Source organism: Peromyscus eremicus, chromosome 8a (genome assembly GCF_949786415.1).
Source record: "Peromyscus eremicus chromosome 8a, PerEre_H2_v1, whole genome shotgun sequence".
In the NCBI taxonomy this organism is placed as follows: domain Eukaryota; kingdom Metazoa; phylum Chordata; class Mammalia; order Rodentia; family Cricetidae; genus Peromyscus; species Peromyscus eremicus.
The window spans coordinates 100,108,706-100,127,399 of record NC_081423.1 but is presented as its reverse complement, the minus strand read 5'-3'; the positions used below and the strand labels follow the sequence as shown (position 1 = coordinate 100,127,399).

General features: G+C 53.6%; 1 protein-coding gene across 2 annotated transcripts in view; it reads left to right on the top strand.

Moving 5' to 3' along the window:
* Dnah17 (dynein axonemal heavy chain 17) overlaps window positions 1–18,694 on the top strand; it is a 118,570-nt gene that overhangs the window by 36,771 nt on the left and 63,105 nt on the right. For both annotated transcript variants that reach the window (XM_059272217.1, XM_059272216.1), the window contains 18 exons: window positions 1,800–1,922; window positions 3,136–3,483; window positions 3,569–3,660; window positions 3,949–4,075; window positions 4,633–4,785; window positions 5,731–5,856; window positions 6,621–6,728; window positions 8,289–8,420; window positions 9,081–9,241; window positions 9,755–9,911; window positions 10,792–10,896; window positions 14,104–14,261; window positions 14,649–14,787; window positions 14,944–15,171; window positions 15,412–15,549; window positions 16,728–16,860; window positions 17,485–17,612; window positions 18,278–18,426. In XM_059272217.1, the coding sequence (XP_059128200.1) occupies window positions 1,800–1,922; window positions 3,136–3,483; window positions 3,569–3,660; window positions 3,949–4,075; window positions 4,633–4,785; window positions 5,731–5,856; window positions 6,621–6,728; window positions 8,289–8,420; window positions 9,081–9,241; window positions 9,755–9,911; window positions 10,792–10,896; window positions 14,104–14,261; window positions 14,649–14,787; window positions 14,944–15,171; window positions 15,412–15,549; window positions 16,728–16,860; window positions 17,485–17,612; window positions 18,278–18,426 (2,705 nt within the window). The remainder of the gene's footprint in view (window positions 1–1,799; window positions 1,923–3,135; window positions 3,484–3,568; window positions 3,661–3,948; window positions 4,076–4,632; window positions 4,786–5,730; window positions 5,857–6,620; window positions 6,729–8,288; window positions 8,421–9,080; window positions 9,242–9,754; window positions 9,912–10,791; window positions 10,897–14,103; window positions 14,262–14,648; window positions 14,788–14,943; window positions 15,172–15,411; window positions 15,550–16,727; window positions 16,861–17,484; window positions 17,613–18,277; window positions 18,427–18,694) is intronic.

The window sequence follows — 18,694 nt, the reverse complement described above, 5'->3', positions numbered from 1 at the left end:
ACATCGAGAAGACTGTCTCACAGTACTCCTTCCCATCCCCCCCCCGCCCCTACCCCCACCCTCCGCTCTTACATTCTTTCAGCCCCTCTCCTCTCCCTCGATGTCCTCTGAGCTTTGGAGGGCACGATGCAGATGGCCCATTTAGACTGAGCATTCAGCCATCAGCCGTTCCCAACACTTTGGCCAGTTATGAGTCACTGCACACAGAAGCTTCTCTGGCTCTAGCCAAGAGCAGCACTTGTCTTTGGGTATAATCATAAATATTTAGAAGGCAGTGTGACACCGTGTCCTTGTAGCAAAACAACAGTAGTTTGCTCCCCCTATGGCCTATGGCCTCCCCAGCTGTGGACTTCTGACTGGGTCTATAATAACAGGCAGAAGTTTCCCCTTGTGGAGTAGGCCTCACGTCCCATAAAAATGTGGTTGGTTCACCTATGGCAATCAGGCCACTGGTGCACTAGTGAGCATATCTTGTCTGGCAGGCTGATATTTGCTGCCATGACCTTGGCAGGAGAGGGAATGTACTCTTTTTTTTTTTTAAAAAAAAAAAAAAAAAAAAAAAAAAAACAAGGTTTCTCTGTGTAGCTTTGGTGCCTGTCCTGGATCTCGCTCTGTAGACCAGGCTGGCCTTGAACTCACAGAGATCCACCTGGCTCTGCCCTCTGAGTGCTGGGATTAAAGGCGTGCACCACCACCACTGGCGGGAAATGTATTCCTTTCCCTCTACTCACCTTAGGCTGACTGAGCCCTGTTCGTTGTCCTGACAGAAGTCACCTCTTGGGGGTGTGTCTTAGGGTTTCTATTGCTGTGAAGAGACACCACAACCACGGCAACTCTTACAAAGGAAAACATTTAATTGAGTGGTTTACAGTTCGGAGGTTCAGTCCATTATCATCATGGTGGACATGGCAGCATTCAGGCAGACATGGTGCTGGAGAAGGAACTTACTACATCTTGATACGCAGGCAACAGGAAATGGTCTGAGACACTGGGTGTGGCTTGAACATATATGAGTCCTCAAAGCCTGCCTCCACAGTGACACACTTCCTCTGTGGCCTCCTTCAGCTGTGACCCAAAGCCTCACTACTTCTTCTGTCACCTGACTTAGCGTGCACCTGGAGATCCAGGATGACCTCATCCTGAGATCCTCAACATCTGCAGGTCATGCCTGAGATCCTAAGTGAACTTGTGTTCTGGCGTACACTTTTCACCCCACTCCAGAGGGTTCTGTGGTTACATGGTTTTATAGGGAAAAGGGTGAGGCTTGGAGAAGGAACTGGCCTGAGTCACAGAGCCTCTGTGCTGTGGAATACAGTGTACAGATTTGTCAGTGTAAAGATTTGTCACTCAAACTGGTTTAATGAAACGTTGATGGGCCAGTAGCCAGGCAGGAAGTATAGGCGGGGCGACCAAACTAAGAATGCTGGGAAGAGGAAAGGCGGAGTCAGGAGTCACTAGCCACATGCAGAGGAAGCAAGATGAGAATGCCATACCGAGAAAAGGTACCAAGCCACCTGGCTAAGCATAGATAAGAATTATGGGTTAATTTAAGTGTAAGAGCTAGTTAGTAATAAGCCTGAGTTACCAGCCAAGCATTTATAATTAATATAAGCCTCTGTGTGGTAATTTGGGAAGCAGCTGCTGGATATTTGGGAGTTGCTGGTGGGACAGAAACTTCTGTCTACACCCTGAGTCGCAGATCAAAGCTTGACCCTGTGGCCAAGGCTCCTCTGAGGGGCCTGCTTCCTGCCACTGTAGAACACCTGGTCTCATATGAAGTGCACCTGTTTTTTCCCTAGGTGAAGTTTGAAATGTCAGAGGAGACCACCCTGGCAGACCTGCTACAACTGAACCTCCACAAGTATGAGGACGAGGTCCGCAACATCGTGGACAAGGCCGTAAAGGAATCGGGAATGGAGAAGGTAGGCACCATCGCTGTCATATGGTCTTCTCCCCAAAGGATCCTGGGACTGTCGGATAGGCTCAGTGACTGTGAGGGACTGACCTCAGACAGCCTCTGGCTCTGAGAGTTCTAGCAGCCTTCCCTCGAGAGCTCAAGACAGAAAAACCACCCAATACCTACAGACCTCAGTGTCTTCAAATAGCCCCATTCCTGGCTATTCTCTCCCAAGCACACCACAGTCACTATGAGGAGGCCCCAAGGGCATCACTCACCGGGGAATGAATCTCCTGATCTATGAAACAGATCGGGGTTTGCAGAGAGAGCTCAACAGTTAAGAGCGCTTACTGTTCTATCAGGACCAGATTGCAGATCCCATCCCTTACAGCAGAAGGTTCACAGCTGCCTGTGACTCCAGCTCCAAGGGATCTGATGCTCTCTTCTGGCCCCCACGGGCAGCCAGCACACATGTACACATAGGTGCATGCTCACATATACATACATAAGTAGCTGGGCACGGTGACACACACCTTTAATCCCAGCACTCAGGAGACAGGATCTCTGTGAGTTGGAAGCCAGCCTGGTCTACAGAGCGAGATCCAGGACATGCACCAAAACTAAAAGGAGAAACCTTGTCTCAAAGAAAAAAAAAAAACAAAAACAAAAAAACCCTAAACAGGATGGAGGTCGGTGTGAACTTAACATTCGCTGTTTCAAAATGCCTTCAGCTCAGAAGTCAGTTTGCACCCTAGCTTTGTTCCGAGTCCCAGGAGCTTTGCGTCCTCCCTGAGCTGGCCACCCCGGATGCTCGATGCTTGTGAATTAGCTGTTTTTTCATTGCTGCAACAAAATGACTGATGAGCAGTTTAAGGAAGGAAGGGTTGATTCTAGCTTAGGTGAGAGGGTACAGTCCCTCGTGGGGAGCAGTCCCTCAGGGGGAGCAGTCCCTTGTGGGGAGCACTCCCTTGTGGGGAGCACTCCCTCGTGGGGAGGCATGGCAGCAGGGCCAGGAAGCTGCTGGTCACAGTGAATCCACAGTGAAACAGAAAGTGAACCAGAAGTGAGCAGCACTGTACAGCCTCAAGTGACCCACCTCCTCCAGGAGGCGTCTCCTCCCACAGGTGACACAGCCTTCCCAAACTGCAGCTCTGGGTCGGGGCCAAGTGCCTAAGACACACGAGCCTGTGGGTGACATTTTACATTCAAAACACTCCCGATTTCTGCTCCCCTGAAAGGTACTGAAAACCCTGGACAGCACCTGGACCACTATGGAATTTGAGCATGAGCCACACCCAAGAACAGGCACCATGATGCTCAAGTCAGACGAGGTGCTGGTGGAGACCCTGGAAGACAACCAGGTGCAGCTGCAGAACCTGATGATGTCCAAGTACCTGTCCCACTTCCTGAAGGAGGTGACCAGCTGGCAGCAGAAACTGTCCACGGCAGACTCCGTCATCTCCATCTGGTTTGAGGTCCAGAGAACCTGGAGCCATCTGGAGAGCATCTTCATTGGCTCAGAAGACATCAGAGCCCAGCTACCAGAGGATTCTAAGCGCTTTGACAGCATCGACCTGGAGTTCAAGGTGAGCTCCGCCACTGGGTGTTTCCAGAAATGGCTACTGTGGACAAGATGGGCTCCAGCGCTTCTCTCCTCCCCCACCCCCCCAGGCCTTGATGGCAGATGCCGTGAAAACACCAAACGTGGTGGAAGCCACCAATAAACCGGGCCTCTATGATAAACTGGAGACACTGAAAAAGAGGTGAGTCCCCGTCTCCATGCGTCCGGCCGCGGTGTTGATGGGGCACGGTCCTGTGCCACCTGCTGTGTGAAGGCCCAGGTCACAGGCTAATAATATTCCATCCCTGAGGTGGACTAGGAGCCTTGTGTGTGATCAGAGCTGGTGAAGAATGGGGGCATCTGGTTAGAGTCTCTGAGTTCCTGTGGGTCTGTGGAGGAAAGGCAGGATGCCTTGAGTCATTGGAGAGATGGGCTGGCCGAGAGCACTGTAGAAAAGGACCGACTGGCCCTTCCCCCTCCTTCCTCTTAGCTTGGCCGTGTGTGAAAAGGCATTGGCTGAATACCTGGAGACAAAGAGACTGGCTTTCCCAAGGTTCTATTTTGTCTCCTCGGCTGACCTGCTGGACATCCTTTCCAATGGAAACGACCCTGTGGAGGTAGACAGGGCCCCAGCTGTGTGGACCCCTGCACCCAGGAGCCCTGGCTGGAGGACAAACCCTCCGTGCACTCTGCACACAGTGTGACTTTGACCACGCCAGCCGACACATGGCTGCTTGTTTTCCTCCTATGGGATGGGGGGGGGGGGGCTCCACGGGCACCCGAAAGACACACTGAGCTCTTCTCTGTGTGGCCCTCATAATCTTTGCCCTGATACATACCTGGGAATCTAGGAAGACACTTCCCAGGGCTCCTTGGAAAGAGAGAATAGGGAACCAGGGGGAGAGAAATGGTCGTGTTTCGTTTCAATAATAAAACTATAGAGGAGGCATGGAGCAGGGGAGATGCCGGGAACCTCGATGGAGGCTCTGGTAATGGTGTCCTGCCCAAGGCCAGTTCTTGCCAATGCCCGTGGTTGCCTGAGCCACGCTCAGTGAACCTCAGTCAAGGATGGGGCAAATACTCCCAAAACAAAAGAGAAAGGATAGAAGAGAGAGAGCTTAAAACCATTGGAGGGAGCCCGGGGCCATCCGCAACTCCAGGGTCCTTCCCGCAGGTGGGCCGCCACCTGTCCAAACTCTTCGACAGTCTGTGTAAGCTCAAGTTCCGTCTGGACGCTGAGGGAAAACCTCTCAAGTTTGGGCTGGGGATGTACAGCAAGGAGGATGAGTTCGTGGACTTTGACAAGGAGTGTGACCTCTCAGGCCAGGTGAGCCCGCGGGGAGGGGACAGGCCTTGTGCCTCAGCCCTCTCATCTGCCTCTCAAGGACATGCTTGGGGACCTTTTTTATCTGATTTATAAATATATCTGTGTGTGGAGGAGTGTCTGTGTCATGATGTTCAAGTGGAGGTCAGAGACTAACTTTCGGGAGTCAGTTCTCTCCTTCCACCCTGTTGGCCCTGGGGATTGAACTCATGTTGCCAGCCTTGGCAGCAAGCACCTTTATCTGCTGAAGCCATCTCCCTGGCCCCAACTCATTACAGAATCTACAAAACAGCCTCCCTACGGTGTGTAGCATGCATCTAAGGGGCAAAGGAAGGGGGAAGAGCTGGGATTGTCTGCATCATTGAATTGTTACGGTTTGTGCAAAGTGAGGCTGTGCCGTCTGAACTGCCAGTTCCCAGTGTGTGTGTGTGTGTGTGTGTGTGTGTGTGTGTGTGTGTGTGTGTGTGTGTATGTGTGTGAGTGTGAGTGTATGTGACTGTGTGTGTGTATGTGTGTGAGTGTGTGTGTATGTGTGTGAGTGTGTGTGTGTGTTCTTGTCTCATTTTGATCATGTTCGTGCCCAATCATGCAAACCCATGAGATGGTGAATAGGGAATTTTCCCTAAGAGTTGACTGAGAGGATACATCCTGGCACACTGCCCATGTGCCCAAAACTGGTCCACACTGGACTGGTGCACCGCTTCTAGATCCAGGAAGGAAGTTACTAGCTAGCCATGATCAGGGTGATTGGTGGCTCTGTTTAGAGAGAATGAGTGAAGTTCAACACAGGTCCTCGGCGGCCACTGCTTCATTAGGAAAGGGACGTGTGGAGGGCTGAGGCGGGGTCTTGGACTGCTAAGTCATCCCTACGCTTGCCCACTCAGGTGTGCAAATCCCTGGGATGGGACGCACAGGGGCCCACGAGGTCAATGTGAGGTCTCTCCCCAGGTGGAAGTGTGGCTGAATCGGGTGCTGGACCGAATGTGTGCCACACTGCGCCACGAAATTCCAGAGGCCGTAGTGACATATGAGGAGAAGCCGAGGGAACAATGGATCTTTGACTACCCAGCCCAGGTCTGACATGGATGGGACCCACTGCAGTGCAGCTCCATGGGGATCTTCTTGTGTCTCCAAGGCCCCAGGCTACCCTCTGTCTGTCTGTTGGGAATAGGTTTAGCTGCTTGGCATGAGGTCTTTTAAAAATTTGTTTTCCTTTATTTTTATTTTGTGTGTATGGATGTTTTGCCTGTGTGTATGTAAGTGTACCACTTATGTGCAGTGCCTGCGGAGGCCAGGAGAGGGCATCGGATCTCCTAGAACTGGAGTTAGAAATGGTTGTGACCATCCATGTGGGTGCTGGGAGTCAAACCAGATCCTCTGGAAGTACAGCTAGTCCTTTTTTTGTTTTGTGTTTTGTTTTGTTTTGTTTTGTTTTTTTGAGACAGGGTTTCTCTGTGTAGCTTTGGTGCCTTCCTGGATCCAGCTCACAGAGATCTGCCTGGCTCTGCCTCCCGAGTGCTGGGATCAAAGGCGTGCACTACTGCCACCTGGCCAGCTAGTCCTCTTAACCACAGAGCTGTCAGACCAGCCTCATGACCTCATCTTTTCCTTTTTTCTTTTTCTTTGGGGGGGGGGAATGAGGGGGTTTCAAGACAGTTCTCTATGTAGCTCTGGCTATCCTGGAACTCACTCTGTAGACCAGGCTAGCCTAAACTCAGAGATAGATCTACCTCTGCCTCCTGAATGCTGGGATTAAAGACATGCACCACCACCGCCCGGCTACGACCTCATCTCATTATCCATAAAGAACAGTTTCTCATGCTCTGTGTTGTTTTCAGGTGGCGCTAACATGCACGCAGATCTGGTGGACAACTGAGGTGGGCCTGGCCTTTGCGAGGCTGGAGGAAGGATATGAAAATGCTATTAAAGACTACAACAAAAAGCAGGTGTGCGATCCCTGGGCCCTGAAACTGCCAGGCAGTAGCCAGAAGCCTCTTCTTTTAATTAGGGTTTCTATTGCTGTGATAAAACACCATGACCAGCCAGGCGGTAGTGGCGCACACCTTTAATCCCAGCACTGGGGAGGCAGAGACAGGCGGATCTCTGTTTGCTCAAGGCCAGCCTGGTTTACAGAGAGAGTTCCAGGACAGCCAAGGCTGTGACACAGAGAAACTCTTGTCTCAGAAAAAAAAAAAAAAAGAAAGAAAGAAAGAAAGAAAGAAAGAAAGAAAGAAAGAAAGAAAACAAACAAAAAGCCACCATGACCAAAAGCAACTTGGGAAGGAATGGGTTTCGTTCAGCTTACAGTTCACAGTCCATCATCCAAGGAAGTCAGGGCAGGACCTGAAGCATAGGCCATGGAGGAACACTGCTTTCTGGCTTGCTCCCCAAGCCTTGCTCAGCCTGCTTTCTTATGCAGCCCAGCACCACCTGCCCAGGGATGGCCCCACCCACCACAGGCTGGGCCCTCTCAGTCAGTCACTAACTAAGAAAATGAACCATGGCTTGTCCGCAGGCTAATCTGCTGGGGGCATTTTCTCGGTTGAGGCTCTCTCTTTCAAATGACCCTAGCTTGTGTCAAACTGACATAAAACCAGGCAGCACAGGCCCTTCTCCAGGGCGTTCACTCTGTTCACTGTCTGTGTGGATCAGTAACAATCCAATATCAACCTCAGAAACACAGAACTCAGTGTCTCCTCCAGAAATCACATACCACCACTGGCTTTAAAAACAACAACAAAAAAGTGTGTGTGTGTGTGTGTGTGTGTGTGTGTGTGTGTGTGTAAACCTTAGGTGGTTCCTCAGGAAGTTGTCCACTTTTTTTGTTTGTTTGTTTTTTGTTTTTGAGACAGGGTTTCTCTGTGTAGTTTTGGTGCCTGTCCTGGAGCTCGCTCTGTAGACCAGGCTGGCCTTGAACTCACAGAGATCCACCTGCCTCTGCCTCCCGAGTGCTGGGATTAAACGCGTGTGCCACCACCGTCTGGCCCACTTTATTTTTGAGTCAGGGTCTGAAGCTTGCCCATTAGGCAAGAAGGGCTGGCCAGTGATCTCGAGAATCCTCCTGTCTCTGCCTCCCTGGTGCCGGGATTACAAGCACGTGCCACCATGCCTCACTACTTATGTGGATCTGGGAATCAAACTCAGGTCCTTGCGAGGACAGCACTTGACTAGCTGGGGACACCATCTCCCCAGGGCCACGGTCAACATTTTCTCTTGTAGCTTCAGAACCTTCCTCATGTGTAACTTGATGCATCGTGCCAGCTTTGGCGGCGGCAGCTGTTCTTACTGAATTTTCATGATCCTTCTTCTAAAGGCATCCATGGTCTCCCCACCTGGGAGGAGAGGAACCTTTTCATTTTTTCATTGTGATAAACAAGGGCTGGTGAACTTAAACACACACATGTGGAGAGGTCACTCTCTGTGCCCCCCTCCCCACCCTCCCACCTCCCAGCATCCAGTGTGGTAGCTGCCGAGCAGGGTCCCAGCACAGGCACTTCTTTCTGCAGATCAGCCAGTTGAACGCACTCATCACTCTGCTCATTGGAAATCTCACTGCTGGGGACAGGATGAAGATCATGACCATCTGCACCATCGACGTGCACGCCCGAGACGTGGTGGCCAAAATGATCACTGCCAAGGCAGGAGCACCCCTGTCCCGGGCAGGCTGGGGAGGGCTGGGAACTGGGCTTGGGGTTGACCACACACTCAAGGACTCCAGCCTCTACCCTCTCCTCTTCCCAGGGAGGTGACCAAGGAAGTTGCTGTTCTTCACACACACAGACACACAGACACAGACACAGACACACACACACACACACACACACACTCCATAAAGATCAGATGAATAGGGTACTAGAAGTTTTCATTCTTTTGTGTGTGTTCATATGTGCACACATGCATGTGCATGCATGTGTGCACCTGTGGAGGCCAGAGGGCAACCTTAGACAATGTCACTCAGGCACCATCTACCTTCTTTTTGGAGGCAAGGTCTCACATCGGCCTGGAACTCAGCAAGCAGGCGAGGCTGGCTGGCCAGGGAGCCCCAGGGGTCCTCCTGCCTCCGCTCCCCAGCGCTGGGATTACAAGCACACACCATCACACTGGCTGGTCTGGGGATTGAACTCAGGGTGTCTTACACTCTCAGCAAGTTCCTTACCGACCGGGCCAACTCCCCAACTCCAGACCTTTCTGTTTGTAGCGGGCTGAGGCCGGAGGTATCAAAACAGTTGTACATAGGATTGAGAGGGGAGCCCCAGGGACTGGCCTGGAACCAAGACACATGGGGCTTCCTTGTGCAGGTGGAGAGCTCGCAGGCCTTCACCTGGCAGTCACAGCTGCGGCACCGCTGGGATGAGGAGAAGAAGCACTGTTTTGCCAACATCTGTGATGCCCAGATCCAGTACTCCTATGAGTACCTGGGCAACACACCACGGCTAGTCATCACCCCCCTCACAGACAGGTGAGGACACGACACCCATCCCTCTACACCACACACCTCCTTGGGCCCTTCCCCACGGTTCCTCCCACCCTTGGCTCTGAGGCTAGAAGAGCCCACATCTGGGTGAGGAGGTTCTGGGCTCAAGACCCAGCCCAGTCACCAGGCAGGAGCCCAGTTTCAGGCTGTGAGTCCTTGGTCTGACACTGGCTGTGTCTTCAGGGGGTTACTTCAGCTCCCTGAGGCCTACAAAGTGGGGAGAGTCCTCGTGAGTGTGTGAGCATTGAGCAAATTGTAGGACAATAAACGCACTCAGCCTAAAAACCGTGTCTGCTGAGTCCAGAGGGCCCACTCCCCAAACCCACAGGAGGGCCACGCCTGCACCACACCATCACATCCCAGTGTTCCTGCTCTCTGCCTTTTGTCCCTCAGGGGGCTGAGCTTGTACAATAATAGCCCCACAGTTCACAGAGTAAAGCACAGTGTGGAACAGGCCCTGGGGTCACAGTGCCCCCAGTGACTGGAGGTCCTTGGCAGGTGCTACATCACGCTCACGCAGTCCCTCCACCTAATCATGGGTGGAGCCCCTGCGGGCCCCGCTGGCACAGGCAAGACCGAGACAACCAAGGACCTGGGCAGAGCCCTGGGCACCATGGTGTACGTCTTCAACTGCTCGGAGCAGATGGATTACAAGGTGTGTGGAACCCACAGACAGAACCCGGGGGACAGTGACTGGGCATTGAGAATACCCTGCCAGCACCCCCTTTTGGAGGTAGGGGGGATTGTTCCAGTAATTAGAGACCACAGATAAGGAGTGAGTACCCACTTATGCTCAGTGTGGGTTTAGGGTGAAAGTAGTGTCCAGGTGGACTCTGAAGGGGACAAGAGATGGGAGGTCAGTTCCATCAACCACAGAAACTTCAGGGTCATGTCTACTCAGAGGATGAAATGGGAGGGGAGAGCCCCCAGTGGTAAGAGTCCCACAGTCCCACAGACCACAGCGGTAACAGGAAAGGTGTGGGGGCCCTCAGTCTGCAGGGGACTCCCTCCCCTTAGATGAGCCCCACAGTCTAGGGGTCCCATCCTGAGGCCGAGGGCAGTGCCCATGACCTCTGCTGACTGACGGTCATACCATCATGTCGCCTCTCCATGAGCCCTAGAAAAGTGACATCAGATGATCCTAAAAGGTAATTCTGTTTGGACTCCATGGGTGTGTCGATTACCCTGCAGGGGACAGAATGTCACACTCATAGGCGAAGGTCCTCTAGGAGCTGGCAGCCCCAGCCCACCTTAGAGGACTCCTCCTCCTCCTCCTCCTCCTCCTCCTCCTCCTCCTCCTCCTCCTCCGTGTGCATAAAATGAGAAGGTGAAGGGGAAATGGCTGAGGTATTTCCAGCCCTGCCTGTGCCCGAGCCTTTTGCTTAGAGAAGCGCCAGGGCTGTACGAGTTAGGCATGAGAGGATGCTGTCTCCAGGCATGTGCCAGTTGCCACATGAGTGTACTAAGACACAAATCTGCTTCCTGCAGGCCTTTGGAAGTCACACCCTTCCTCTGACCTGTCTTTCCTTTCGTAGTCCTGTGGAAACATCTACAAGGGCCTCGCGCAGACAGGAGCCTGGGGTTGCTTTGATGAGTTTAACCGGATCTCGGTAGAGGTCTTGTCTGTGATTGCTGTACAGGTAGGGCCCTTCTGCTCGGTCTCTGGGTCAATGGGGGGCCTGGAGCTTTTGCCGGCTTTCATGCTATCTCAGACACCAGAGACCCTGTCCACTCCAACAGCTGGGCCCTGGACAGTGGGATGACACAAAGATGCCTCGGCCCCCTGCCCTGGTTCCTAGGGGCCCTAGGTAGTTTACACACAGAGAGGAAATAGAGTCAGAGACGGTAGACCCTGTGCTAAGGGAGATGTGGAGGCATAACTGGGTCTGCTTGAGGGTTCTAACACAGAAAATTGTGTTGGGTGTGGTAGCAAGGACTATAATCCCTGCCACTTCGTGATGCAAAGCCAGGAGGCTCCCCACAAGTTCAAGGCCAGACTGGTCTACGTAACAAGCTCTAGGTTAGCCAAACATAGATTGAGTGTTTTGAAAAACAAAGAGGGCAGATGGGGGCGGGGGAGGGAATATTTAACAACCCTTAGTTGCCTTTGTGATTGTACAGCCGGGCAGCAGGGTAAACCAAAGAGGTCCAGCAGGTCCCTTCCCACCACGTAAGCAGGCTGTGTGTATAGTCTGAGGAAGGAAGTGACTGCGGCATCGAGACAGCTGGGCTCCGTCTTTAAACATGGTTAGAGCAGTTGCCTGCCTGCAATTGGCTGGGACTCAGCCATGTGCTTCCTGAATTAAGTTACTGTGTGTTTACGCACAGGCTGGGTTACAGCGCATTCACTAGATATCCATGTAGAGAGAAACGACTACCCTAAGTTCAGTATGGACGTGGCCTCAGGCCAGACCAGTGAACCTGACAGAGGACAGCAAAGGGCTTCGGCGCGTAGGAATCGGTGGAGCTGGGCTTTGGTGAACGTGGGAGTGTCTAACAGGAGAGGAGCAGGAGGGGAAAGCACGGCTGTGTGTCGAGGGAATTCCCTAGCAGGGCACAGGACAGCAGAGGGGAATCCAAGGCAAGGCAGGAGCAGGTTCCTCAGACGAGGTGGGCAACTATGCCAGCACCCCCAGCTTTTTTTTTTTTTTTTTTTTTTTTTGGTTTTTCGAGACAGGGTTTCTCTGTGTACCTTTGCGCCTTTCCTGGAACTCACTTGGTAGCCCAGGCTGGCCTCGAACTCACAGAGATCTGCCTGGCTCTGCCTCCCGAGTGCTGGGATTAAAGGCGTGTGCCACCACCGCCCGGCTGCACCCCCAGCTTTTAAACTCACCATCACGGCCCTGCCATGTGTATTGAACAGGCATTGCCACATTTCAAACAGAAGCCCAGCAACCCTGGTGCCCAACAGGCTGGAGAAACCGTGGGCTCTGAGGTCAGCTGAGGCTGGCCTCTAATCCCCGATCAACCTGCAATCCCGTCTCTGGAACCCTAGGCCAGAGCTCCTACTTTGAAGGTCCTAATAAACCAGGCCTCAATAGGGACAGCGTTGTTGTCCTGGGTAGTGTGGGGATATGCTGGTCTGGGAAACGCTAGCAAGAGCTCCAAGGTTACCCAGGAAGGGGTGCTGGGGCGGGGTTTCCAGTCTTGTCATAAGACATTGGTCCTTCAAACCTGTTGTCCCTGGCGCAGAAGTTGACATCACAGACAATTAATCTAAGAAAAGTGAGTCAGATGACGGTCCGGGCACCCAGCTTTCATCCCGCTGTCCCTTACCCACCACCACCTGTCCCTCGAGTGACAAGTGAGTGCTTTGTGGTAGGAGCAGCAGCTAATCTTGTTGGAATTTCAGTAGGAAAGCTAGTGGGGAGGGTTCCTGACCACCCATGCAGGGATGAAGCAGGGGAGAGAGGACCACAGCCTGGGAACCTTACCTCCAGAGCTCTTGGCAGCTCCCCATCCCCCAATCTGAGGCCAACTGAGTGTGCCAAAGTGGCAAACACCCCTCACCCTCCTCATTCTGGGCTTAACCACCAGCCCCCAACCAGTACACACTTGAAGTTCCTGCCTCACTCCGAAGTCAGGGAACAAACCCTAGAATGTTCCATGGAGCAGGTTCTGCTTATGGACGAAGACGACCTGGGAGCAGAAAGGGAAAGTTCTGACAGCAGGAGATGTTCCCGGTTCTCACCCTCTAGTCCTGCCCAGGTGTGAGCCCTGTGGGCTACAAATTAGGAGGGAACCCCATCATGACACAGCCGGGCCTAGGAACCAGGCCATCAAGCTGTGTGGTGGGAAAAGAAGCCCATGGTGGAGAGACTTCCATCACGAGCCAGGAGCTCCCTCAAGTGGTGACCTTAGGGTTTGCAGCCTTCTGAAGGTTTCCCTAAAATCCAAGCAGCCTTCTGAAGGTTTCCCTAAAATCCAAGTGCTGCCCAGCTCCCTGAAGCCCCTCTATCCTGGTAAGCAGGAGGTGGCCTCAGTGACCTCTGGTAGGTTCTTGTCAGAAAACTGACAGAATTCAGCCACGGTCATGGCCAGAGGGCGCTCTTGAGACAAAAGCCCACCTGAAGTCTACTATATAACACCCATGAACTACAAAATCACCAGCAGGAATCAAGGGTGTGAAGGTCATAGCTAATTCACAGCTGTCAGATTCTGTAACTGAGGTGGGGGTGCAGGGGTGAGGCAATAATACAATCAGTAAAGTGCTTGCCACATAGACCTATAGATCTGAGCTTGATTCCCAGAACTCATATAAAAGGCCAGATGTGGGGACTGGAGAGATGGCTTGGAGGTTAAGAGCACCTAGTTCTTTCAGAGGACCTGAGTTCAGCTCACGGCTTTGGGGGAATCCGACACCCTCTTCTGGCCTCCTTGGGCAGCCAAACACACATGTACATACAGACACAAATGTACACATAAACATATTTTAAGGGTAGGGGACAGATGCTGCCAGGTGCGGTGGCACACGCCTTTAATCCCAGAACTCAGAAGGCAGTGGTAGGCGGATAGCTGTGAGTTTGAGGCCAGCCTGGTCTACACAGTGAGACCCTGTTTCAAAACACAAACAGAATCAGACACACGGGGTGTAATTGCAGTGCTGTGGGAGAGAGATGAGGGGAAAAAGGGAGATGACTCTCTGCCAGCCGGTCCAGTCGCTTGGGGAGCTCCACATTCAGTGAGAGCTCTCAAAAACTCTCAAAAGAAGTTAAGTGTAGAGCCATAGAGGAAGACGCCCATTGCCATCTGGCTTTCACATACGTGCATACCAACACACATGCACACACACATTTGCACATACAAGTGGTTCCATGTTGGTGTGTGTCTGCGTACCAACTGTCTAGGTGAAGTGTGTCCAAGATGCAATTCGGGCCAAGAAAAAGAAGTTTAACTTCCTGGGTGAGATAATAAGCCTCATCCCCACCGTGGGCATCTTCATCACCATGAATCCTGGCTACGCCGGACGCACAGAGCTGCCGGAGAACCTGAAGGCGTTATTCAGGTGAAAGGGGAGGGGCCCTAGCAGTGGGGAGGGGGGCTGAAGAGTGAGTGGGGGTGGAGGAGCCCAAAGCTAGCTGCCAAGATGGAGTAGGGGCAGCAAGAAGGCAGACAGGTCCGTCAAAAGCCCTGAGGCTCCTCAAGCCGGGGCAGTCCCTAGCTGAGACACTGGCTGCTCTCCATGAGGAGAAGGACAGCCGGTCAGAACAGGAGGAAGGCCCGGAGCTTTCTGAGCTGGGTGTGTGAGGAACGGTGGGGAAGGGCTGGATCCCAGCTCCATGTGCCCAGAGCCGACGGGCAGGGACCCATGCCCCAGTGAAGAGGGGCAAGTGGCAGCTGAGGGGCCAGAGAAACCGACGGGGAGAAAGACGGCCACTTGCTCACCTCCCAGGCCCTGTGCTATGGTGGTACCCGACTTCGAGCTGATCTGTGAGATCATGCTAGTGGCCGAGGGCTTCCTGGAAGCCCGCCTACTGGCCCGCAAGTTCATCACCCTCTACACCCTGTGCAAAGAGCTGCTCTCAAAGCAGGTGTGTTTTTCCAGTTCCTGGGGATCCTGGTTGGGCCTCAGGGGACCCACACTTCTGTCTCTGCCCTCCCTAGCCCCGAGACCCACTCCGAGCCTGGCAGTGTCAGCTGGCTGCTGTAGGGAGGTGCGTTCACATCCGTGTTCCCACTCCCCACAGGACCATTATGACTGGGGCCTTCGGGCCATCAAGTCTGTGCTGGTGGTGGCCGGCTCCTTGAAGAGGGGAGATCCCACCCGGGCAGAGGACCAGGTGCTCATGAGAGCACTGAGGGACTTCAATATCCCCAAGATCGTGACTGATGACTTGCCTGTGTTCATGGGGCTGATCGGGGACCTCTTCCCTGCTCTGGACGTGCCTCGGAAGCGAGACTTGAATTTTGAGAAGGTAATTCTCACCCCCACCCCCACCCCCACCTCCATCCATCCCAAGAAGCCTCCTCTTGGCTACAAGAATTCTGGGGCTGTGAGCTCCTTCCTGCGTCCCATCCAGGCCTGGGTTTCAGAGCTGAGGGTCACGGGAGGCTCTGGAGTTGGGGCTCTGGGGGACACTAATGCCAACACTTGGAAGCTCATCCACACCGAAGGCCATCTTCCTGCATCCCCTCCCTCCCTCCTTGTCTCTCAGATCATCAAGCAGAGCATTGTGGAGCTCAAGCTGCAGGCGGAGGACAGCTTCGTGCTGAAGGTCGTGCAACTGGAGGAGCTGCTTCAAGTCCGACACTCGGTGTTCGTCATCGGGAACGCAGGCAGTGGCAAATCCCAGGCACGTCACCAGCATCTGCCAGCATCCCCCATCACCTGCCACCCATGTGTCCCACCTGCCTCCCTGAGCTCCCACACACACTCACACACTCCTGCCATTGCCTAGGGCCATGGTGAACCCTGGAGGGTGGCACCCGGCGACACCAAGGGCGGTAACTCTGGCATTCTGAGCCAGCCAAGTGTCTGGCCAAATGCCTCCAGGGTGGGACGCTTAGGTTCTTATCAAGATCCATTTCTGAAGACAGAGGGGCCAGGGGACAGCTCAGTTAGTGCAGCTCTTGCCTCACAAGCACAGAGACCCAGTCTCCAGAACCACATAGAAGCCAAGCATGGAGTCCTGTGCTTCTTCTAATTCCAGCACTAGTGAGGAGGAGACAGGAGAATCCCTGGGGCCTGCTGGCCACCAGCCCTAGCCAGCCTGATTGGTAAACTCAGGCACAGTGAGAGACCCTGTCTCAAAACGATGGCATCGTGAAGATGATACTCGAGGTTATCCTCTGGCCTCCACATTGCATGCGCACATGACATACACATGCACACACACACACACACACACACACACACACACACCTCTGAATTTAAAAAAAAAAAAAACTAGCTGGGTGTAGTAGTATACACCTTTAATCCCAGCACTGAGTCAGAAGCAGGTGGATCTCTGTAAGTTCAAGGCCAGCCTGGTCTACATAGAAAGTTCCAGGTCAGCTGGGGCTGCATAATGAGACCCTGTTTAAGAAAGTAAGTCACAAGGGGTCCTGACAGCAAGTTATTGTTTAAAGAGCAGAAACTGTTTGTATTTGGCATTTAAAAATAGGATGTGCATGTGTGTATGTACACACAGAATATCCTTCAGTGTCCTTAAAACCCATTTCTCTGAGTGAAAAACTCCTGAGTGGTTTTCCTCCATTTCTTTTGTTTTTCTCCATGCATTACCTGTGTGGTGAGAATGGATCTCAGGTGCCTTTCCAGGTCCTAGAATAGTCTCAGGCTCGCTCTCTGGGACCAGTCAGCCCCCATCTCCCAGCCTGCACGGCTGTCCAGGGGACACAGACCCAGCCACACCTGCCTCTCACTTCACCAACACACCTGGAGCTGCAGAGGGCTGCCCCGTGTGGACTGTGTGCCAGGCTCGGGGACAGGTGGTGTGGACACTGCGTCAGTGAATGATCCCACCCTTGTCAGGTCCTCAAATCCCTCAACAAGACCTACCAGAACCTGAAGAGGAAGCCGGTGGCGGTGGACTTGGATCCAAAGGCTGTCACCTGTGACGAGCTATTCGGCATCATCAACCCGGCGACCAGGGAGTGGAAGGACGGTAGGCGGGGTGGGGGGGAGGTGGGGGGGTGGGCGGGGTGGGGCGCAGGAGTCACCTTCGGGACAGTCGCTGTGTTCAGTGGAGTAAGGCTTTCTGAGACCCACCCGGTACCCGAGCATGCTCCCCGGGAGGAGTCACAGCCTGCGCGGGTCCACACCGCTGCAGAGGAGCCAGCGGAGCCGGTGCGGGAGCACTCGGGGCACAGTGCTCCCGCACCACCAGGCAGGCAGGAGAGGGGCTGAAACTGACTCAACACAGTCCAGGTAGAGGCCTCTCACCCCAGGGGGACCCACAGGTGGAGCTGCACTGAATGTGGCAGCCTGCAGCAGGACGCCTCTGGACGTGAGGTAGGCCTCTGTCCACAAGGGCCTCAAAAGAGGGGTCAACGGTGGAAAGGGGTGGGAGGGTCAGAAGAAGGCCAAGAGCAGGGCAGAGGGCAGACACCATGGAGAGCAAGAGGGCCACCAGGGTCCCTTTAAGTGGGTACCCGCCACCTCTGAGAAAGTGAGAGCCAGGCCAAGGTCAGATCACCCGGGCAAGAAGGAGTGAAGGCCCCAGAGTGCCTGGCATGCCATTCAGGCCCTCAGATGTGGCTGTGAGTGTCACAGGCCTGCCTCCCTACAGGCCTGTTCTCAACCATCATGCGGGACCTGGCCAACATCACGCACGATGGTCCCAAGTGGATTGTCCTGGATGGGGACATAGATCCTATGTGGATCGAGTCCCTCAACACAGTCATGGATGACAACAAGGTACGTGACTCCTGGATTCCCAGCTGAACCCCCAGTCTCCACCATGAGAAGGGAAAGTGTGAGGACTAACAGGCAATACACATTGTACACACAGTGCTGGGGGTGGAGGGTGGAGGCAGGGTGGCTGGGAGGGAGTCTCTCAGGAAGTCCTCACAGAAAGTCATGAACTACAGACAGCCACAAGACATTCTCCATGGAGGACACAGATCCACGCACTCCTGAACCTGCCCATGTTTCTGCCTCAGTGTGGGCTGGAATAAAGCTCAGGACTCATTTTCCAACTCACATCACAGGAACACACTTGGGGAGGCAGAAATGGCCTCCAGAATAGTCTAGAAGCAGCTTAAGAAAATGATTCCTCTCAGCACCAGGGAAGGCGAGGCAGGAGGATCATGAGTTCAAGACCTGCCTTGGGCTGCATAGCAAGACCTTGTCTCAAAAACAGGGCTTCTCAGTTGGGTAGAAGACAACACAGAAGGATCCCCATAGAGGAGACAGCGGTGGTTTTGAAGGGATGTCAGTGTTGGCTAGGAGCCAGGCCGGCGTGCAGGGGGCTGGGGGCAAGGAGAGCTGAGAGATGCAGGAGCCACGTGGCCATATGTGCCCTCCTCAGTGGCTCCTCATTTAGAGACCGCCGCTGACCAATGGGCTTGCTCCACCCCCAGGTGCTCACCTTGGCCAGCAATGAGCGGATCCCCTTGAATCGCACCATGAGGCTGGTGTTTGAGATCAGTCACTTGAGGACAGCCACCCCAGCCACTGTCTCCAGGGCCGGCATACTCTACATCAACCCTGCTGATCTGGGGTGGAACCCGTGAGTAGTGCTTGGGCTCGCTTACTCCAAATTGTGGCAGAGAAAGTGGTCAGCGGACTGTGTCACAGTGGCATTTGCTTGCACGTGCCCATTCACTCACATAAGTACCACGGGCCATTTCACCTCATGGTCAGTGGGCTGTAGCAGGGCGGTCCATGCCTGTATGTACTATACTGTTCACCTCACTGTCAGCGCAGTAAAGGGGTGAGACATAGGACAGGAACTCAGTGACGCCACAGTGCGGCAGCTGATGAAACCTGTGGGTGCT